The sequence below is a fragment of the Erythranthe guttata genome, chromosome 12 (genome assembly GCF_056151865.1).
Source record: "Erythranthe guttata isolate IM_541 chromosome 12, IM_541, whole genome shotgun sequence".
NCBI lineage: Eukaryota > Viridiplantae > Streptophyta > Magnoliopsida > Lamiales > Phrymaceae > Erythranthe > Erythranthe guttata.
This window is the reverse complement of record NC_142544.1, coordinates 8,086,038-8,109,989: the sequence shown is the minus strand read 5'-3', so window position 1 is coordinate 8,109,989 and position 23,952 is coordinate 8,086,038. Positions and strand designations below refer to the sequence as shown.

Here is a 23,952-nt window from a genome sequence, read left to right as displayed (position 1 = left end):
AAAAAACAGTCGGCTAACAACAAGAGGAAAAGAGAAAATGAGACCCAATGTTCCCCTAATCATTACATGAAACCGATGACCGCAGTAAAGGCCAGGATGGGACCCTTACAACGTGAGGCATTGAGTTGAAATCCATTTGGACACTATATAGTCATGTCCAAACTGGGGCACAACTTTGCAAAGGCACAAAATTTGATGGTCAATTTCATGTTTTCAGAACTTGCAATTATCATGACAATTCTCAAAAATTTATAAGCTCGTAATTCAAACATACGTATTCACTCACCCTTGCCAAAAACCACAAACCATGCTATCGCTTCAAGTATCCCATATTTGCAAATTAAAAATGGAGAAAATTTATACTTTCATAATAATATTCAACTCCAAAGACTCACCAAATTTCCTTACTCGGCTAGTATCAAATAATTGAGCTATTGGGATCATTGGGACTTTTTGGCTTTCTAATGTTGGGCTTTTGGTACAAGGTAGAAAATATGGGTAAAAGTGGCTACTCTTCTCATTTCATCTCACATTTAGTCACTAAGAGTTGCACTTGACGAAATTTTTAACTCTCTTTCTTGAATACAGGTGTTTTCGCTAAGATTTAGCTTTCGGAATTATTGCTTCACCTCGAAGAACTTATAACCTAACTCGATTTGTTAAGAGTTCAAAAGTCTCCACTTTTGCTCTTAACATGATGGTTCGAGTTTTTACTTTAAAATCTTTCTCAAGTCCTTTCTACCCCTTCTATCTTTCTTCTTCTTCCTCTTTCTTTTATCTTCTTATTTTTTTTTATATTTTTTTTTAAGAAGAAGAAAAACGTAACATTTTTTTATTTTTTTTTCAACCAAGCTCCAAGGGAAAAATTATCAAGAAACCACCATCTAATCTACCCACTTTATTTCGGCTAAAAGAAAGAACACCGTTTCTCCAAGGCTCAATCAAGGTTCGAATGATAAAAATTTAAAGGTAGGCTTGAAAGGCTCAAACGGTTCAAAGATGGCCCAAATCACTTCCCAAATTGCTCAACAATTTAATATTTCACTTTGTAAATTCCTAAGGCAAGTTCCAAAACCGAATAGCATATGATATAGCATAAATTAATTCCACGTTTTAAAACACAAAACTTTCAACCAAAGTAAGGCATAATTCGTGATTCCTAACAATGACTTATTCCTACGACACTTTGAATCAAAAGCTCACCAAAATTCAATCACAATCAAGATAAAACAAACACTTTCATCATTAAACATCAACCATCTTTCATCATCATGATTCATCGAAGCATTTATCTCAACACAATTTTATTTATTTTTTTTTTCGAAAGAAAAATTAAAATAAAATAACTCAATCAATAAAACTAAGGCATGCAAACTAAAAAATTAAAGCAAGTAATTTTCCACATAAAAGCAAGTAATTTTCCACCCCCAAACTTAAAATTTATATTGCCCTCAATGTAATTAGCACGAAGTTTAAGGATAGAATACACCTGAATTAGTCGTCTTGGCCATGTCTGGGCTATTGAAGTTTTCGCCTTTTATTGGGCTTCTGTCCATCTGGCACGGCCGTGTAAGTTTTGAACTGATTTTCGCACGGCCGTGCGAATTGCAAAATTGGGGCAGTAGCTGTCTGTTTCTCGCACGGCCGTGTGAGATTATAGTGCTTTTCTCTCGCGGCCGCGCCCCAAGCCAAAATCGGGCAGTAGCTTCCCAGATTTTCCGGACGGCCGTATGATCTTTTGCCTTGTTTTGGGACGGCCGTATGAGCTCCAGAGCTGCAATTGTATGTCCTAAAAATTAAAAACATGTTTAAATTGTTAGCTTGCATGCTTATAAAATAAATAAATAAAATAAAACAAGAAAAAGAAAATAAAAAAAACGAAAATCTCGGGTTGCCTCCCGAGAAGCGCTAAGTTTATAGTCTTCAGCCAGACTTCGTTCTTGCTCTTCAATTCCTTAGCTTTTGAACCCATCTCCTTACTTCCTTTTGGAGAAAGTCTTGAATAAATGGGTTGATCCGATTCTTCTTTCGACTGGTTCGCTTAGGAAAGCCCTTGAATTTATTCTTCTTGATATCATGAGGCTTGCCAACATCGTCTTTTATCACGGTGTTTTGAGTAGGTGTTGTAACCAACTCAACCTTTTTCTTTTGTTCTCCTACATGCACATTAGTATCTGTTGAGTGTAGATATTACACTCAATACGCTTACTTTACGTGGATATTTTGTTTAGATTTAATTATATTTGTGCTTTAATTGATTGATATTGTGTTTTATAGGTGAAAAACGAGAATTAGGTGTCCATGAAGGAAAAAAGATCAAAAAGAAAGGAAAAAGTTGCAAATAAGGAAACAAATCAAATTGGAAAAAAAAAGAATCTCGCCACAGCTTTGACAGTGTCCACCATTTCGAGCAGATCTCTCTCATACGAACTCTGAATTAGGTGATTTTTACGGCAGTGGAAAGCTAATTTCAAGGGCTACAATTCTTATTTACACAACATTCCAAATTCGGACTCCAACATGGCACAAATCGACGAACAAATCCAGATGGGGGAAAGTGGCGGAAATTGATTCCTATTAGGTTTCCACTACTTCCTTATCAAGAAAAGCCTATAAAAGCAACAAGCCTCTACACCATAAGCACGAAATTTTACACCACAAAACACGAAGAATGAAGATCAACGAAGACTCAAGCATAGTTTTTCTTATTTATTTTATTTATTATATTTTGCTTATCATAAGAATTACGAGTAGCTAAGCTTTTAATCTAGTATTTTGTTGGAACCCTATGTGGGGATGGTGAACCCGTTTTCTTGAGATTATGCAATTATGATTTTATGATTACTTCTTATACTTGTTATGATTGTTAGTGCATGAACTTGATCAATTTATGTGCTTTATCTTTGATTATTAGGATTGATTCGACAGAGCTATTTTGATAATTAGACGGTAAGTATAAGAACCTTCGAGTAGTTTTCACCGGATGAGTGTGTCAATTGCATGTGGCGTCGTAGGCATACAGATATCACCTTAGGTAGCCATTTACGAGACTTGTTAGTTAATGCTTTATTCATAATTTGTTTGCATAGACATATAGTGAACCGTTTATGAATAATAGACTCATAATACACGCGACAGCGGGTTATGAGTAAATTAGTGTCTCGGGTTAATAATCATGAATCATATATTCCATAATTGAGGGGTTTTGGGTGAGCAATTCTTGCATAGTTGGAAGATAAAATCCTAGGTCCGTTTTTATTGATATTTTATTGTGTTTATTTGCTTTCATAATTAGTTTAATTATTTAGTTGATTAAATTTGACAACTTTGCGTAGGCTGGATAAAAATCATAATTGTTAGAATTTGGTACTTAGGATTAGATAATTTGAGTATTCCCTGTGGGATCGACATCCGACTCTCACGAGTCCACTTTTACTACTTGTTTGCGATACGTGCACTTGCGTGTTAGGTATTTAGCACCCAACAAGTTTTTGGCGCCGTTGCTCTTCAATTCCTTAGCTTTTGAACCCATCTCCTTACTTCCTTTTGGAGAAAGTCTTGAATAAATGGGTTGATCCGATTCTTCTTTCGACTGGTTCGCTTAGGAAAGCCCTTGAATTTATTCTTCTTGATATCATGAGGCTTGCCAACATCGTCTTTTATCACGGTGTTTTGAGTAGGTGTTGTAACCAACTCAACATTTTTCTTTTGTTCTCCTACATGCACATTAGTATCCACAAAAAAATTTAAATCATGTAATTTAACAGGAAAAAGTTTAGAATCACTTACCTCATCAAGAAGATAACATCCATTAGCCATAATAGGCCTTTCATCCACCTGGTACACCTTGAAGATCACTGTTTCTTCCCCCACACTCATTCTTAGCTCTATCTTTCCTACATCAATAATTGATCTACCGGTTTCTAAGAAGGGGCGTCCTAATATAAGGGGAATATTTTCATCTTCCTCTGTGTCTAGTACTAGAAAATCGGCCGGGAGTGTGAACTTATCTACCTTGACCAATACATCCTCCACTATATCTAAAGGGTGAGTAAAAGATCTATCGGCTAGCTGCAAGGTCACAGAAGTGGGCTTAATTTCTCCTAAATTCAATTTCTTATAAATTGATAAAGGCATTAAATTTACGCTCGCCCCTTGATCACACAACGCCCGCCCAAAATACGTAGTACCTATTGTGCATGGAATGGTACAACTGCCCGGGTCTCTAAGCTTCGGTGGAATTTTATTTGCAAGGATAGCACTACTTTGCTCATTGAGGTCTACGACTGCTGCACACTCCGGAAGCCTCATCTTCTTCGATACAAGTTCCTTTATAAACTTAACCCAATTCGGCATATGCTTAAGTGCCTCAACAAAAGGAATATTAACATGCAACTTTTTAAGATAATCCAAAAATAACTGAAATTGCATATCAAGCTTAGAGTTTTGAAAACGTTGAGGGAAAGGTACCTTGGGAGTAGGTTCACTTACTGTGATCTTTGTGTTGCTTGGCCCAACCACGGTTTTTTCCTTGGGCCCCTCTACAATAGGCGGTGGTGCAACGGATTGTTTAGGACCTTCCTCTAATTGCCTCCAATTTTGCAAACTTACTGCATTGCACTGCTCGTTGTTGCTCTTTCGAGGATCTTCCGTATTCGACGGCAGTGCTCCTGACGGCCTCGCGTTTAGTTGGGTTGCAAGTTGACCCATCTGTGTCTCCAAATTTCGAATGGAAGCTTGAGTTGATGTCATGAATTGTGCTAAGATATTAGCGAGATCTCCACATTGAGGTGGGGATTGAGTCGGATTTTGGAATCTGGGAGCTGGCATTTGTCCTTGCTGATTTCCTCCCCATCCAAAGTTGGGGTGATCTTTCCATCCCAGATTATAAGTGTTGGAGTACGGGTTCCTCTGTTGTCGGTTGGTGTCATTCACGTAATTTAGAGACTCCGTTTCTTCTAAGCATCGGTCGGGACCTTGGACTGCATGGACTTGTTGAGTCTGCAAAGCTGCTACATGCTTTGATAGCTTTTCTAACTGTGCCGTGATTGCGGTGACTCCGTCTAACTACAAAATTCCTCCCGTCTTATTGGCTCCGCTGTTTGACCGGTCCGATGCCCGCATGTATTTGTTCCTTGCGATCCGCTCCAAAAGTTCGTAAGCTTCGTCATATGTCAAGCTCATGTACATACCGCCAGCTGCTGAATCGAGCACCGTTCTCGAATTATCTTGCAATCCATCATAAAATATTTGAAGTTGCCGCAACTCTTGAAGACCGTGATTCGGGCATCTCCGAATAAGTTGTTTGAACCGCTCCCACGTCTCGAATAATGCTTCACCGGCTTCTTGTATGAAGTTTTGTATTTCTCTCCGGATTCTCTCAGTTTTGGTTGGGGAGTTGTACGTATTCATGAAGAGCTGTGCTAGCTGGGACCAAGAAGATATGGAGTGTGGTGCACGAGTTTGTAGCCATTCTCTTGCGGCTCCTTGGAGGGAGTGCTTGAAGAGGCGGAGCTGCAGTGCTTCCGGTGACACTCCGTTCATCTTATGCGAATCACACATTTCGAGGAAGTTGACCAAGTGGAGATGCGGATCTTCATGAGCTAATCCGCTGAATAACCCATTGTTTTGGAGCATAGTGAGGAGTCCCGCTCGAATTTCGAAATTGTTGGCTTCAATGGGGGGCTGCTGGATGCTTGATTGAAACCCATTGAGTGTCGGAACGGTGTACTCATGCAATGCTCGTTGACGAGGTGGTGGATAAATTAGCTGAAGTTGCTCTTGCTCGTTGACGATATTTCCTGCCGCGTTCGGTAGACGCCATTGGTCATCTCCGCCACAATTAATCTCTTCTTCCATTGTTGCGGGAATGTTTCGAGCTAACCGCTGATTTCTCCTCGCGTGCCTAAACGTTCGCTCAATTTCGGGATCAAAAGGTAGCAAGCTCGTGTCGTGCTCTCTTCGCATAAAAAGTACCTAAAAAAAATAATAAAAAATAAAATAAGCAAAGAAAATAATTAAATAAAATAAATAAAACGGCTGAAGTAAGAAAAATTGCTCAAATTTAATATTAGGATAAATAGATAATTTAGCCGTATTCCCCGGCAACGGCTCCAAAAACTTGTTGGGTGCTAAATACCTAACTCGCAAGTGCACGTATCGCAAACAAGTAGTAAAAGTGGACTCGTGAGAGTCGGATGTCGATCCCACAGGGAATACTCAAATTATCTAATCCTAAGTACCGAATTCTAACAATTATAATTTTTATCCCGCCTACGCAAGGTTGTCAATTTATTCAACTAAATAATTAAACTAATTATGAAAACATATAAACACGAGAAAATATCAATAAAAACGGACCTAGGATTTTATCTTCCCCCTATGTAAGAATTGCTCACCCAAAACCCCTCAATTATGAAATATATGATTCATGATTATTAACCCGAGACACTAATTTACTCATAACCCGCTGTCGCGTGTATTATGAGTCTATTATTCATAAACGGTTCACTATATTCTATGCAAACAAATTATGAATAAAGCATTATCTAACAAGTCTCGTAAATGGCTACCTAAGGTGATATTTGTATGTATACGACACCACATGCAATTGACACACTCATCCGGTGAAAACTACTCGAAGGTTCTTATACTTACCGTCTAATTATCAAAATAGCTCTGTCGAGTCAATCCCAATAATCACAGATAAAGCACATAAATTGATCAAGTTCATGCACTAACAATCATAACAAGTATAAGAAATAATCATAAAATCATAATTGCATAATCTCAAGAAAACGGGTTCACCATCCCCACATAGGGTTCCAACAAAATCCTAGATTAAAAACTTAGCTACTCATAACGAAAAACATAATAAAAGTAATAAAAATCATAGATTCAAGAAAAGATAGGTGAAAGAAGAATTGTGATGAAGATTCGTCAGGTCTTCTTCTTCGTTCTTTCGTTCTCTCGCTCCTCTCGCTCCAAGGTTGTGTCCAAAGTCCTCTAATTCGTTCTTGGTTTGGGCTTAAATAGATGTCCCAACTTGGTAGATGATTTTAGGTTTCCTTGTGTGATTAAAAGTCCAAAATTGTCTCCAGCGTGTTTTGGCACGGCCGCGCGAAAATCAGTAAAAATCTCACACGGCCGCACGAGAATCGCCGAAACCTTCTGCCAAACTTTTGCAGTTGGCACGGCCGTGCCAAAAATAGGCTAAATTTGGCACGGCCGTGCGGGCATTTTTCAGCCAATTTTCAGCATTTTTGTTTTCTTCCGTTTTTGCCCGTTTTTGACCTTTTTTGGCTCGTTTCGTCCTTGGAACTTCCAAATCGTCAAGTTGTACCTAAAGTACAATAAACCACTCATTAAGCGTCATTATATCAATAAGAGTATGCAAAAATCCTCGTAAGAAAGTATACATTGAGTGTAAAATATACACTCAACAACAAGATATAGTGTTGGTTCAATAAATTTGAGTTCGGGGATAGGAAACGTCCAATTGCGATTAGACACGGCCATGGGCCGGTTTTCGGCCCGGAACGGACCCGAATCGGCCCGTTCACGAACCGGCCCGAACCGTTGACCGGTGAAGCGGCCCGTCATCCTCGGGAGGGGCCTGGTTCTATGAATTGGTGAACCGTGAACCGCCGGGCCAGGGCGGCGGTTCACCCAGATTTAAAAAAAAAATCAAAAAAAAAAAAAGCAAATAACGGCTAGTGAACTGGCCGTTATTTGTTTTTTTTAAACCCCCCCCCCCCAAATTTTTTTCCTATAAATACCCTCACACCTCAACCTAATTTCTCACCAATTCACTCACAATTCTCTCTACTTCTTCGATATCAAAGTTTAGTAAACTTCAATTCTCTCTTTAGTTTTTGCATTCTCAATTTCTCTTCGATTCTTAGTCAAAAAAAAAATATTTTGCATTTTCGAATTTCTCTTCAATTGTTAGTAAAAAAAAATGAAGAAAATATTGTTTTGAATTTCCAAATTTCTCTTCAATTGTTAGTAACATAAAAACAAAAAAAAAAGTTTTTTTATTTTTAGTGGTCTTCAAGTTCACGTCGTAGCGGAAAAGGAAAGGGGAATCCGTAGTTCTTCCCGAAATGGACTACAACTATGATGGTTCTTGGGAACGTGATTTTCCATCAATTCCCAATACCTACACCGAAGACATGCCGATCATTCCCGAGTTGGGCGACTACACCAACATACTCGACGATGATGAGCCAGAGGAAATGCCACCGCCACAACCATCCGGGGGTTGAGCTCCTAGGGCTAGGACTAAGCGGCCATCTCAATCATCAACCACCGAAGAGACCGCTCCCGGTTATGATAATGATGTTTCTAAATCCGACATTTGGAGGTTGCATTATAAAAAAATTGACAAGGCGGACTGGACTTGTGGAGCTCAATACAATTATTGCAAGGTAAGTCCATTAGTATCCAAAAACATATTTTTCTAGTTTTAATATTCGTAAGCTAATTTTATATTTATTTTTAATTTGGGTAGACAAATTACGCCTTCAAAAAATGAGATGGATATGGATCTTATTGGCGACACTTGAGGAATAATCATCCCCAAGTTCAGGCATCGACAAAAGTCAAACTCAATTGCAAACCGGATCTTCACAGGGAGGTAACGATTCTTCTTTATTTAAATATTCGAAACAAAAAGAAAGAGAAGGGTGGGCTATGGTTATTTCTATGGGTCACCTTTGATTTGGTTTTGCCGATAATGATTGCATAATAAATGAATTTAAAGGGATGTATGGTCCTAGCTGCACTCGTCAACCTATATCAACCGCTACACGTACCACTAGAAGTATTTTTGAAAGAGAAAAAAATATTTTAAGGGAACAGTTGTTGTCCAGGAATAATAAAGTGTCTATTTATTCTGATATTTGGAGTGATCATTGGCGGCGTAATGATTTCATGGGTGTTATTTGTCATTGGGTTAATAGTGCATGGAAATTTGAGAACAAAATTATTGTTTTTCCTGTTATGAATACTGGTCATACTGCTGCACAAATTGCAATCACGTTTTCACATGTTTTGGATGACTATTTGCTTACTAAAAAAGTCTTTTTGGTTTCATTTGATAATGCAAGTGCCAATACGGCTAGTATCCCCGCACTCCGAGCGAAATGCATGCCAGTTTTAGGGGGAAGGTTTTTCCATGATAGATGAATTTGTCATGTTTTTAATCTATGTGTGCAAGATGGTTTAACAATGTTACAAAATCACATTTATCTTATTAGACCTCTAGTTTCTTATATATGGCAACACGCATCTATTGTGAAACAATGGAATAGATTTTGTAGGGAAAATGGCAAACATCCTATTACGTTTTCACGAGATGTTCATACCCGTTGGAACTCAACCTATAAATTGTTAAGCCAAACTTATGAATATCGAAATTTTTTATGCAACTTTTTTACCACACAAGTGCCTGCTGCTAGATTATTTGTTCTAAACAATCAACGGGATGCATGCTTTGAAATATGTAATCTTTTGCAAATTTTCTCAGAAGCTACTAATGTCTTATCTGGTTCCTCATATCCAACATGTCATGTGGTTATTTATTATTTGTGCAATATTGCCGAGGGTTTTGCAAGCGCTGAATAAAAAGATTTTTTAAGAAACTGTGTGGTTGAAATGAAAAATAAATGGTTGAAATATTATGAGAAAATTGATGAGATATATTTGGTTGGTTGCATTTTGGATCCTAGATTTAGGATTGAATTGTTAACTGAGTTGTTAAAGGTGTATTACGATCAATTGTTTCCGGAAAATAATGTTATCGTTAATATTGATCCTAACGCTCCTCATCCACCTGTTAAACCTACTGTGGATCTTATTATACTTCAAGCTACTAGTACTTTGCATGCAATGTTTGATGAATATGTTAGTGAAATGAGTAGATCTCAAAATTTACAAGTTAATCGAGAGTCTACGGATACTTTTAATATGACGACGGGTCAACGATTGGTGTTTGAGCGCTTAAAGTGCCCGACGTCCATGGGTTCAATTTCCAATCTTCGATTGGAACTTGACCAATGTCTAACCATTCGTTTTGATTTTCCTCATGATGAAGATCAAAGTGCCTTTTCCAAGTTTGATATATTAGATTGGTGGAAGCCAAAGAGTTCAGCGTTCCAAATTATGTCGATGATTGCAAAAGATATTCTCGCTTGTCCCGTGTCTACAGTTGCAGTCAAAGATGCATTTAGTATCGCAGGCCATATATTGGATCAAAGAAGAAGCAATCTCCACCCCAAATATTTAGAAGCACAAGTTTGTTTGGATAATTGGGGAAAAAGCAATTTCCGATACAAAGACGACCACCTCGCCATCAATGATGATGACGATCGCGATGAAGCTTACGTCGAAAGTGGGACTTCAGCTTCAGCAAGTCGTGCTTCTACTCTACACACTCTGTTCAGCGAGGACTAGGGAGGTAAGTGAAGGTAAGAGAATTACGTGTACATTGATTCTGTAATGAATACGTAGGCAACTTCATTTTAAATTCGAAATTTTTAAAATTTTGTATTTAAAATTAAGTTCAAGTCTTTTCATTTATTTCCTTTTACTTTTTTTTCTATTTAAAAGTAATTATTTTAATTTCTTTATTCCTCATGTATTAAAAAAAAAATTAAAATTTTCTGGGCCGGAACCGGAGTGAACCGGCGGGCCGACCCGGCCCGCCGAACTGTGTGTAGTACGGGACGGGCCGGTTCCGGTTCCGGAAAAAGTGGACCGTGAACCGGTATGAACCGGCCCGGAACCGTCCCGAACCGGCCCATGGCCATGTCTAATTGCGGTCTCGTTTGATTCAGAAGAATTTTCTACAACGCTGGGATTATACAACGACGGACAGGCAATTGACATCAATCTGAAAACCGACAGCTCTTGTCCTAATATTACTAACCTCTTCGATGGAGATCTTAAAAATGCGAACCGAAATCGTATTGGTACTATGCGGGAAGAGTATGCAGATACGGATGAAAAAGTGGAAGACTTCATTCGTTTGTACACTTTATACGTTTGTAACTATCTTTTGTTTCCAATCCCTAGCCGAACATGCATCCATTTTATTTTACATTAATAATGTGGATCATATAGGATTGTTTGCATGGGGGATGGCTGTGTATGAATATTTGGTTAGTCAAATGTCGGTTCACGTTGTTGATTGTGCGCCATATTTCAACGGTTGCACTATTGGACTATTGGTACGTTTTATGTACTTGTACTTCATATATAGTTATTCATAGAAGGACAGTCCAATGATAAGTTAGAATTGTACAGGCTTGGAAGCATGAGAGGATACCTTCCATGGGCGATCTAATATCTGTGGACATACGTCTTTGTCCTCTACGGTGGAGGGACAACAGGATCCCCATTGCAAGAGAAGAAGTTGAGTCAACATTCAATGGAATAACGAGGTCTTGGGTGAAGAATTTTTATGCATTCCCTGAAGAGGAGATATTTGCTGGCCGAAATACATCTACAGTTGGTGGTTCGTCGTTGGATACTGTTGGCGCCAGATTTCCGAGTATTGAAGATCGAGGAAATCCGTCGAGTTTTGGAATTAAAAGATTGGCAAAGATTTGTTTTCCATGTTTATTTTGGAATTTATTAGAGTCCTATTTTATAATACTTCTATTAGGACTTATATTTATTTCCATGTATTTTATTCTAGTTAGGTATCTTTTGTACTTATCTAGAATAGAAGTAGAGATCAACTAGGATTCTATTACCTAGTTAAATAGATTTCTTGGGGTTCAAGTTAGGTCTTAGGGCTTATTTTCGTGGCTATATAAGCCTCCAAGACATACAAGAACCGTGCGCATTATTTGGAAGAAAAACCACTTCATAGCGTCGAAGGTTTGCTAAGGCGTTCTGCGGAGCAGGACTGTGCCATCGTTGCACTGTGCCATCGTTGTGTGTGCCAATATATACTGATCTGCTGTATAGATCTCAAGGGAGATCAGCCGCGTTTCTGAAGGGAGTTCAGGCCTGAAGGGAGTTCGAGGCACGCGGTGTGGAGCTGCTGTTGGAAGAGACACGGAGTTCAAGTTGTGTACAAGAACGACATATTACATAAAGAGGGAGTCTTTAGTGTTTTTAATAAGTCCTATTAATGTACATTGTAAATCTGAACTAGTGAAATCGTGTTTGCAGGTCCACGTGGATGTAGGGCACATTTGTGTCTGAACCACTTTAAATTCTTGTGTTTGTTTACTCGCTTTCAGTAGTTTATAACTGTGTTAACACAAGAATTGTAGTTGTAACTGCATACTGTTCCCACAACAACTGTTACAACTTCGGTTAACAGATTTTCATAGGCATTTAAAATCAACAATTGGCATCAAGAGCCGGTCACTAGATATACTTAGTGTCTGATTTTTGGAAATTGATTTATTTGCTTTACTTTTTGTAGGATGAGTATTCACAAGGAAGGCAGTTCAACTACACGACCCCCGTTGCTAGATGAAACGAACTATACGTATTGGAAAACCAAGATGAAGATGTTCATCAAATCAATGGATGAAGATTCATGGCGTACAGTTCTAACAGGGTGGAGGAGACCAGTGGCCAAAACCAGAGAAGGTGTTGAGTATGAAAAACACGAAGAAAACTGGAGCAAGAAAGAACAGGCAGTGGCAAATACCAATTCAAAGGCTTTAAATGCTATATTTAATGCGGTTGACACCAACCAATTTAAATTGATATCTGGTTGTGAATGTGCCAAAAGGGCATGGGATATTCTTCAAACTGCGTATGAAGGAACAGCCTCAGTAAGACTGTCAAAACTCCAGATGCTTGCCACTCGCTTCGAAGATCTTAGAATGAAAGAAGATGAGACTGTAGCTGACTTCAATTCGAAGTTGTGCGACATTGCTAATGAAGCTCATGGCCTTGGAGAAACATATTCTGAAGAGAAACTTGTGCGCAAAGTTCTAAGATCTCTTCCGGATCGATTTGCATACAAGATAACTGCAATTGAAGAGGCTAATAATGTTGATGAACTCCATCTTGACGAGCTCATAGGAAACTTGCAAACATTTGAGAACAAGCTGAGTATGAGTAGAATGGACAAAGAAAGAAATTTAGCTCTGCAGTCAACCGATGTTCCAACTTCTGTTGTACCGACTACTGTTGTTTCCACTCCTGATGTACCAACAGTGTCTGCTGTTGAAGCAGAACTTATCAAATTAATGGCACGTATTGCTGAAAATTTTGATAAGATGGTCAAAGTAAATGAGAATCCCTCAAAGGCTGAGACACGCCTCAAGAAAAGAAGAATTCAGTGTAAAGAATGTCAAGGATTTGGTCATACTCATTACGAGTGTACCAATAGACTAAAGAAGCGGAGAAAATCTGTTACTACTGCCAAGAGTGATGACATGAAAGACTCCAATGAGGAGGAAGACAAAAAGGATGCAAACCTTTTCTGTGGAACTAGCACGATTATTCAGCCAATAGCTGAGGCTACAGTGCCTGTGCAGACATCCATCAGGTATGAACATTCTTTGTCTGATCACCTTGTTAGTCTAAACTCTTCTTTTAATACAGGTGAAACCAGCTCAGATGAAAAAGAGGAGATGTATCTGCCAAATCTACGGATTGATATGCTATTAAAAAAAAAAAAAAAAAAAAAAAAAAAAGGGCAGACTAAAACAAGGGTGTGATTTCTTGGGATGTTGTTCAGGTATTTATTAGTGAAATTCTTCTTGAAGTTCACGATCGAATTGCTGTGCTAATCGCATATGCATTCATAAACCCATTAAAATACCTAATTTATGATTTCTTGAGTATGGTCATGAGGCTATAGGTATATCGTGCATCCAAGAGCTTGTTGATAGCATTTTATCTAGTTTCTTTCAATGTTCTTTTAATTAATCCTTGAAAAGAATCAACCTATTTGGCTAACTTGGTCTACTTGATTTCCTTCATTTTTCAAACTTGGTTCATGCTTGGGCTGATGTTCTTTAGTTTTTTGAAAACATTTTAAATTCCAGATTTATAAGGATTTTTTAATTAAGGGGATCTAGATATTTTGTATTTTTTTGCGGCTTACCTTATTTGCTGACTGCGTGTCTTCACAGACCTTTGTTCTAACTAGGACTCTAAGTCTATCTTTGGCACAGACTGATCAGAAAGGGGGAGTAGTAACAACCTCTGCCGTTACAACTTGCGTTGTGATTTCCTGCGCTTTGAATATTTTTGTTTGATATGTCATGCGTTTAAGTTTATATACTGATATTGCAGGAACATTTAGTTGGTTACGACATTTTTATGTCGAAACATTTAGTGTCCTAACAGTCTGTGTTACAGGGGGAGTATATCTCTTCTGCAGGGGGAGTAGTTCTATTTTGCAGGGAGAGTTCTTGTTAAACATGGATTCTGACCAATCTATGCCAAAGGGGGAGATTGTTGGCACCAGATTTCCGAGTATTGAAGATCGAGGAAATCCGTCGAGTTTTGGAATTAAAAGATTGGCAAAGATTTGTTTTCCATGTTTATTTTGGAATTTATTAGAGTCCTATTTTATAATACTTCTATTAGGACTTATATTTATTTCCATGTATTTTATTCTAGTTAGGTATCTTTTGTAATTATCTAGAATAGAAGTAGAGATCAACTAGGATTCTATTACCTAGTTAAATAGATTTCTTGGGGTTCAAGTTAGGTCTTAGGGCTTATTTTCGTGGCTATATAAGCCTCCAAGACATACAAGAACCGTGCGCATTATTTGGAAGAAAAACCACTTCATAGCGTCGAAGGTTTGCTAAGGCGTTCTGCGGAGCAGGACTGTGCCATCGTTGCACTGTGCCATCGTTGTGTGTGCCAATATATACAGATCTGCTGTATAGATCTCAAGGGAGATCAGCCGCGTTTCTGAAGGGAGTTCAGGCCTGAAGGGAGTACGAGGCACGCGGTGTGGAGCTGCTGTTGGAAGAGACACGGAGTTCAAGTTGTGTACAAGAACGGCATATTACATAAAGAGGGAGTCTTTAGTGTTTTTAATAAGTCCTATTAATGTACATTGTAAATCTGAACTAGTGAAATCGTGTTGCAGGTCCACGTGGATGTAGGGCACATTTGTGTCTGAACCACTTTAAATTCTTGTGTTTGTTTACTCGCTTTCAGTAGTTTATAACTGTGTTAACACAAGAATTGTAGTTGTAACTGCATACTGTTCCCACAACAACTGTTACAACTTCGGTTAACAGATTTTCATAGGCATTTAAAATCAACAGATACCTCTCGTCTTCAGGATAAAGAAGAACAAATTGCATTGTTGTAGAAAATCACAGAAAAATTGAAGCAAAAGAAGAAGAAGAATATGAACTTAACACCAAATTATCAATAAAATGCACTAAAAGCTCTAATTAAAAGCTGTAATTAAGTGTAAAATATGAACTTAACACCAGGCTGCAAAAGAAAATTAGTGGGGAAGGAGTGGCAAAATTTGTATATGAGGTGATGGCCAACAGATGAAAATATAGAAGAGAGAAGTATTTGTTCAAGTTGCAGAGGAGCTGGCAAGAATTCGTGCCAAGATATCCCCATGAATTAAGGGTATTTTTTTTTTTTTTTTTTTTTTTTATTTTTTTTTTTTAGCTATATACCTATTCTTTATATATCTTATATTTATTTACACCATATATGATGTTTTTTAAATTATCGTGACATGTAATACATTTTGTTGCTTCCAATCTTTGTTTTATTATTTTTTTGAATTTTAAGTGGATCAGAACCATAATTTGTATTTTTATTTGTATATTAATGATACATAAATATGTTTCATGCATACTCCATTAAAGTATCAGTATCTCAAATTATTCAATAATGTCAATATTAAGGGGTTGCAAATAAATTAAAATAATTCCACACTTCAACTAAAAGCCCTATGAGTTGGAACTCAAATATGAAAATGTTGATTTTGATAGATTATGAAGTATACAAGCCTTTTTTACCCATTATGTTGTTCCAACATCTAAGAATATATAGACTCCATCAAAGAATCTAAAACTTAAAACTAAATTGCAAAGGATTCAACAAAGACCTCCAATATTTTGACTATCGTTTCTAATTTCGTAAGACTTACATAATCTCTAATGGAATTGTTCGAAACACTAATCCTTATGTATTATCGATGCTAAGAAAAACAGTATCTATGTATATCTATATTAGGCAAAACTTGTATTTGATCCGGCAAAAGAAAATTGTAATTGTATTTTATTTTAATTATTTGACGAAATAATATAGCAAATACAAACAAACTAATAAAAACAATTTATAAACTTTGTGAATAATGGCTACTAAAACTATATAAATCGGTATTGATGCTCAAAATAAGATAAGTTTAGTATTTTCTCTCTTTTGAGGTGTTATTGAAATGCAAGTATAAGGCAACAAATACTCATTTTAATACTCGTGTTAATAAAATAGACGTCGTCCAATTGACAACCAAATGTCAACAAATGATTAAATCATTAAATAAATAGCAAAGAGGGTGAAGCACAAAATAGATAAACCACATAGGTTTAAGTTTTATTTACCCTAGATTTAATATATTTTTTCATTATTAATATAATATATATAAGAAATCAATAAATTACAAAAAATATTCAACTTCGATAGTAATAATTCCTAAACATATGTATAAAGTAGAATAAACAAATAATTTATTATAATAATATACCTAACTATTTTTTAATATCATATATAAAAGAATTAACACGACACGTGCAACACACGTCTAGTGTTTCTAAGATAGACGTCACCTAGACAATCACATGTCAAAAAGGGGTTTGATCATTAAATCAATATCAAAAGGGGTGAAGTAAAAAATAAGTAGACCACAGGGGTTTAAGTTTTATTTACCTCATATTTAATATATCTTTTCATTATTAATATCATACATATCAAATATAAATAAATAACAAAAAATTCAACTTCGATAGTAATAAGTGCTAAACATATGTATAATAGTAGAATAAACAAACAATTTATTATAAGGGTAAATTACAAACACCCCACCTGAGGTATGGTCAAATTAGTGCTAAACATATCAAATTATTATTATTATTATTATTATTATTATTATTATTATTATTATTATTATTATTATTATTATTATTATTATTATTATTATTATTATTATTATTATTATTATTATTATTATTATTATTATTATTATTATTATTATTATTATTATTATTATTATTATTATTATTATTATTATTATTATTATTATTATTATTATTATTATTATTATTATTATTATTATTATTATTATTATTATTATTATTATTATTATTATTATTATTATTATTATTATTATTATTATTATTATTATTATTATTATTATTATTATTATTATTATTATTATTATTATTATTATTATTATTATTATTATTATTATTATTATTATTATTATTATTATTATTATTATTATTATTATTATTATTATTATTATTATTATTATTATTATTATTATTATTATTATTATTATTATTATTATTATTATTATTATTATTATTATTATTATTATTATTATTATTATTATTATTATTATTATTATTATTATTATTATTATTATTATTATTATTATTATTATTATTATTATTATTATTATTATTATTATTATTATTATTATTATTATTATTATTATTATTATTATTATTATTATTATTATTATTATTATTATTATTATTATTATTATTATTATTATTATTATTATTATCATTATTATTATTATTATTATTATTATTATTATTATTATTATTATTATTATTATTATTATTATTATTATTATTATTATTATTATTATTTATTAGTAACCCCTTGATATTGACATTATTGAGTAATTTGACATCTTGGTACTTTGGTACTTTTATGTAGTATGCATGAAAATAATACATTTATGTATCATTAATATACGCATGAAAATACAAATTATGATTCTGATCCACGTACAATTCAAAACATTAATAAAACACATATTGGGAGCATGAAAATCTATTACAAAGCACGATAATTAAAAAAACATGATATCATTATATATAGGGGTAATATGCTAGGAGTCCCTCAAACCAAACCTAATTTGAACTAAATGACAAGTCCAAATTTATTCTTTTAATTAAATCATTAATTTAAAATAATATATGAGCCACATCCCTAATATTTTTTATATCCCAATCTTGCCCTTATACCCTAAATCTTATAAACTAAATATTACGTTTCTCTTTATCCGATCTATTCTTCTTCTTCTTCTTCTTCTTCTTATTCTCTCTCTCTCTCTCTCTCTCTCTCTCTCTCTCTCTCTCTCTCTCTCTCTCTCTCTCTCTCTCTCTCTCTCTCTCTCTCTCTCTCTCTCTCTCTCAGTCTCACTATGTCTCTCGCCACCACTCCATGATTGAGGAAAGTGGTGACTATGGCGACGACCACAGCGGTGGAGGCGGTTGCATATGGAAAACAACAATGACGGTAAGAAAGCTACAACGGTGGGAGGAGGCGTTGTGGTGGCGCGGCGTTGGGTTGTTGTCCCAGCGGCGGCGTTGGGTTGTTGTCCCAGCGGCGACGCTCGAGGTTCGAGGATGATGCTGGTGGTGCGGTGATGCTGGGGTAGGCGATAGCGGTGTGTGTGGGGTTGGCGATGGTGGCGTGGATGGGAGTGGGTGACCTTGTCGTCACGGATCTAGGATTTGGAGGGTGGATCTAGGGTTTGGTTTGGAAGATTCAAATTTTTTCGATTTGATTTATGTAGTTGTCCATGAGTTACTATGAGTGTCTGACGGCTAGGGTTCAAAGGAGGAGTTGGGGTTTCAAGAATATGGGATCAGAGATGTCTACGTATTACTATGATTTTCTATGGTATCCTATGGGTGTCTATAGATGTCTATGGCCGATTTTATTTTTAAATTTATAATTTTCAATATTATGTAGAAAAAGATATATTTCTATAATAGTAAAAAAATACGAAAATGAAAAAAAAAAAAAAACGTAACATAACGTTCTTCTACGTAAAAAAATAATTAAAAAATGTTAGATCCAAAAGTGAATATGTTAAATAAAGAATAATAAATGATAAATGCAATTTAAATATTACTTGGTGCATATTTCATATTTTGTGAATGAAGGGCATTTCTGAAATGAAATTTATAAAGGATGTGAAGCAAAAGTTTAGTAAGACTTGTCATTTAGTTCTAATAAGTTTTGTCACCAGGGACCTATATCTTAAGACCCCTTATATATAAAAGAAAGGTTTTGCCCCGAAACTCTAAACCCATTTTTGTGAAATATTTGTTGTCGATCTTCACATCATTTCATCCATCCGCACTCTTGGACTTCCTCCAATGCTGAACTTCCTTCAGACGGCGGATCGACCTCCCCCGATATCTTTTAAGCACTTCTCCCGAAACGCCGATCTTCTTTATGGCCTGGTAGAAGAAACCCGTCCTGTTGCCACACCTGATGTGCAGACAGGGCTGCAGCACCGGCTGCACCCTTCAAAGACTTTATGCTGGGATTTTTCGATTAAAGCTCCATAGGACTCATCTGACGTTGAGGGCTTTATATAGGCACGAAATTCACCACCTTAAACCTAACTTGAGTCCTAAGAAATCAATCGTAAGGAAATAGAATTCTTCATGATCTCTACAACCTAAATTTGATAAGGAAGAATCTTTACAATATTTTTCCTAATCTAATACAAATAATAAGGAAATAAATAAATTCCTATACAATAAAATCTCTAGGAGATACGGACTAAATAATTTCCTAACAAAAACATGGAATAAAATCAATGACAATCTTCTACACCAAGCAACCCGATTCTTTAAACTAATCTCGAGAATCTAGTGCCAACCACATGTTTATGAAGTTATTTTTTCTCTTTTAGCCTCATTATTTTAGATAGTTCATTTAGCCCATTCAGTTCAGTTGATTTTTTTTACCACATGTTTGTTGCTAGTTTGTTAAATAACTTCTCCATTATCATGTTTCCGTAATCATTTTCTTCTTTTTCTCGACTACTGCCTTGTGCATCGCATGGGGATGATTACTAGTATGGTGTAATAATAAGATACATAAAGAATTTAGATATTGTTAAAAAGAAAAAAGAAAAAAAAAAAAAGACTACCCTTAATTCATGGGGATATCTTGGCCCAAATTCTTGCCCTTTTTTCATACAAATAAGACCTCAAATCTTTTAGCACGAGCTATACAATTCTTCATACACACTCTCCCAAGATGTGTTTATTAAAGACAATCCTTCCTTCAAAATCATAAAGACTCTTCATTGTCACCATGAAATGCATCTCTTCCACCGTGTTGATAGGGACATCCTTCTCCTAGATGCTCATACCGGACCCACGACGATTCCTTCACTTCAGGGATGATATGCCTATTTGGTCCAACCCAATAAGCCTACAATCTCTTTACCTACTGGGCCACGAGCCCAATATTGAAGACCACTACTACCGAGGACCAATCACCTTCAAGTAAGGTTTGGGCCCGACAATCTCCACTAAGCTATAAATAATCATTGGAACTCATTCCTTAAGGTACGTCCTATTATCTGAGCAATACTACTAACTGTATTCTCTGGACTATTTCCACTATCAGCACGTCTAACTTGAGCGTCGGAGGGGTTTCCGCCGGATCAACCCCCGGCCTAGTTCACATGTTCTATGATCGCAGGTACCTCAGGATCATCAAGTTGTCAAGCTACTGATCCGCTTTGCTCTCCCAGTTCATTTTCTACACTACCCCAGGTGATCTAAACTTTAGCATCATCATTTTGGCGCCGTCTGAGAACGATGCAAACCAGATCACGTAGCCAACAAGATCCTCCTGAGGCGTCTGCTTAGAGAGAAAATGACACAGCTAACAACCTCCCAGTCCGTGGAGGATCTGTCTTGCCACCTCCTCCACGTGCCGCGGATCCGCCTTGCGAGGTTCAGGTGATCCCCCCTCGGGACCCACCACTCGCCGATCCGACACTCCCTGCTCCTCGAACGGTTCAAATAACCGAGGATGCGCTCCAACGCATGATAGCAGAAGCCTCAACTCGCGCCGCCACCGAGGCCGTGACTCAATACATCGCCACGATGGGAGCAAACACTCCCAATGCGATACTAGCGCCAGGTCCACCTGTGGTGCCACCTGTGGTACAACCTATGGCACCACTGCCAGTCCAGAACCAAATAAGTGTCTCATCCTCTACATCGGACCCACGGTCCCGAATGCAACAATCTAATCATCGCCAAGATGCACGAACTAGGCGACGAGACCCACATTCACCTTCAAGAGGCAACACCTCTCGCCAACGAGCTCCTCCACACAATGGTGGAGAGGATGAAATTAGCAGTCAGGTATCTCGCTCAAATCACCTCCCCCACATAGGTAATCCCATTGGTGGAAGGGCAATACCTCCAATAAGGCACAATCCCTTCACTGTCGCAATAATCAATGAGATACTACCCCAACGGGTAAAGGTCTCGAGTCTACCACAGTTCGATGGAACCGTGACCCACAGGAGACCTTGAAAAGTTCTACGCCATGGCAGATCTATATAGCCCAACTGATGCGGCAATGTGCAAGATGTTTCGCACAACGCTCTCCGAACGAGCATTGAACTGGTTCAACTCCTTGCCCACTGGGTCAATTGAAGCTCTCTCTCAACTAACAGATCGTTTCACCCACCATTTCGCTATCAACAAAGAGTACGCAAAGACTCCCGCGTACCTCTTCACTATCACCCAGAGAGAGGGCGAGACCCTCCGCAACTACATTCAACGATTTGTAGAGGCATCTCACAAAGTTCCTAACGTGGGAGGAAGCATGCTCGCTGGAATCATTCAACAAAACTTGAAGGAAGGTAGATTCAAGGAATCTATTGCAGGAAGACCTCCAACCACTCTGGAAGAGTTACTAAGTCGCGCTGAGAAACACGTGCGTATCGAAGAGGCTTCGGCCCTCCCTCCTCCCAAGAGGAAAAGAGATGAAGATTACTTCAACACCCGGCGACGAGATGGCCGACGACAGTCGTCAACATCTCATTGATAATCTCCTTATACGTCCTTGTACTTCCAATGATGTCAATGACACTTGGAGTCTATCGAGCCCATAACATTGTTCGTGATCACATCATCCTAAATTGGGGGGCTATCACACCTTAAGGATGATACATCCCCCCACCTCTCGATATCAATTGAACGAAACACTTACATCATCTACTTAGTACAAGTTTATTTATTTCGAGCGATTCGCTCCATACTTGTTTATTTACCTTCGCCTCAAGTAGGCTCGTAAGCTTCACCTTTTCGATCAATGAATAAAGCTAGTTATTTCCTTTACTCTCGGTGTTATCGCTCTTTCACTACATAATTATTAACTCAAGTCAACATAAAATCTGGGGGGGTTTATAGTGCCCCCAAAATATTTCGTTCACCAAGGGTTATCGACCCCATGGGGGCCCACCTCCGCCCCCCTCGAACGGTTCAGATAACCGAAGAGGACCTTCAGCGTATGATTGTCGAACCTTCAACAAGATCAAATTCTACTTGCTCCTCTAACGGTTCAAATAACCGATAAGAACCTTCAGCGACCGCGAAAGTTTCAACTCGTGTTGCCACTGAAGCAATGGCACAACCATGTGCATCCACCTAAGACCATAGGTCTCGAGCGCCTCATTCTAAAGAAGGGGGTTATCCCATCCCAAGGTGGGCATCACCCTTACCTTTCAACCTCAAGTGGGTGCACATCTCATCTCAAGAGACGAGTATCACCTCCCTACTCAAAAAATAGAACATCCCCATCCCAAGGTGGGCATCACCCTTACCTTTCAACCCCAAGTAGGTGCACATCCCATCTCAAGAGACGAGTATAATCTGACTACTTAAAAAATAGAACATCCTCAGAGGGGTGAACATCAACCACCTATAAATAAAATAAAATAAAATAAAAAAGATGAAGAAAAAAGAAATAAGAAAAAGAAGAAAAAAAAAAGAAGAAAAAAGGAGAAAAGAAAAAGAAGAAGAAGAAAAAAGAAGAAGAAAAAAGGAGAAAAGAAAAAAGAAAAAAAAAAGAAAAAAAAAGGAGAAAAGAAAAAGAAGAAGAAGAAAAAAGAAGAAAAGAAAAAAGAAAAAAAAGAAAAAAGAAGAATAAAAAAGAAGAAGATAAAGAAAAAAGAAACAAGAAAAAGAAAAAGAAGAAAAAAGAAGAAAAGAAAAAAGAAGAAGAAAGAAAGAAGAAACAAGAAGAAGAAGAAAAATATATATATATATATATATATATATATATATATATATATATATATATATATATATATATATATATATATATATATATATATATATATAGCAGCCAAGCTGCGCCTGCTCCCTCAAAGTCTCGAGGCGCGCGCGCCCTCCAAGTCTCGAGGCGCGCGCGCCACAAAAAAAAAAAAAAAAGTAGCAGGTTAGCGCGTGCAATGCACGCGCCCAGTCCAGAAATCCGCGCCACGTGGGCGTGGCAGCCTCCCAAAGCTGTCCCATCAGCTTTTCTCTCTCATCATTAATCACCCTCCCATCAGCTTTTCTCTCTCATCATTAGTCACCCTCCTATCACTTCTCTCATCATTAATAACACATCTCATCACCTCTCTCCTCATTAAACATACCTACCATCACTCTATATCAAGGTTGTAAAAGGCGGTAATCGGGTCCGAGTCGGTCAGGCACCGACTCACGATTAATCGGTGCGGCGCTGATTAATCGGTGATAAATCGGAAATAAATCGGTTTTTAAAATTTAATATAATATATTTCTAAATATTATTTATAAATACTCCAAACATATATAAAAAGATATTTAAACATAGTTATATCTCTATCATGTATATATCCGAATAACATAATAAAAATTTAATAATTATAAGATCATAATACATAAATAT

At 36.8% G+C, this 23,952-nt stretch overlaps 1 protein-coding gene across 1 annotated transcript; it reads right to left on the bottom strand.

The window, feature by feature from the left end:
* Window positions 1–1,654: 1,654 nt before the first annotated feature.
* Window positions 1,655–5,957, bottom strand: LOC148766377 (uncharacterized). Its single transcript, XM_088827262.1, has 4 exons — window positions 5,100–5,957; window positions 4,707–5,063; window positions 3,790–4,103; window positions 1,655–1,789 (listed from the first exon to the last, which is right to left on the bottom strand). The coding sequence occupies exons 1-4, from the start codon at window positions 5,857–5,859 to the stop codon at window positions 1,655–1,657; spliced, it is 1,566 nt and encodes a 521-aa protein (XP_088683388.1). The 5' UTR covers window positions 5,860–5,957.
* Window positions 5,958–23,952: the final 17,995 nt, after the last annotated feature.

Bases quoted from the DNA above. Each gene is read 5' to 3' on its own strand.
- LOC148766377 (XM_088827262.1), bottom strand. From the start codon at position 5,859: ATGGAAGAAGAGATTAATTGTGGCGGAGATGACCAATGGCGTCTACCG. The intron at 5,064-5,099 runs GCGGAGCCAATA...TTTTGTAGTTAG, and splicing joins GGCATCGGACCGGTCAAACA to ACGGAGTCACCGCAATCACG. The intron at 4,104-4,706 runs GTCAACTTGCAA...AATTGAATTTAG, and splicing joins AAATTTGGAGACACAGATGG to GAGAAATTAAGCCCACTTCT.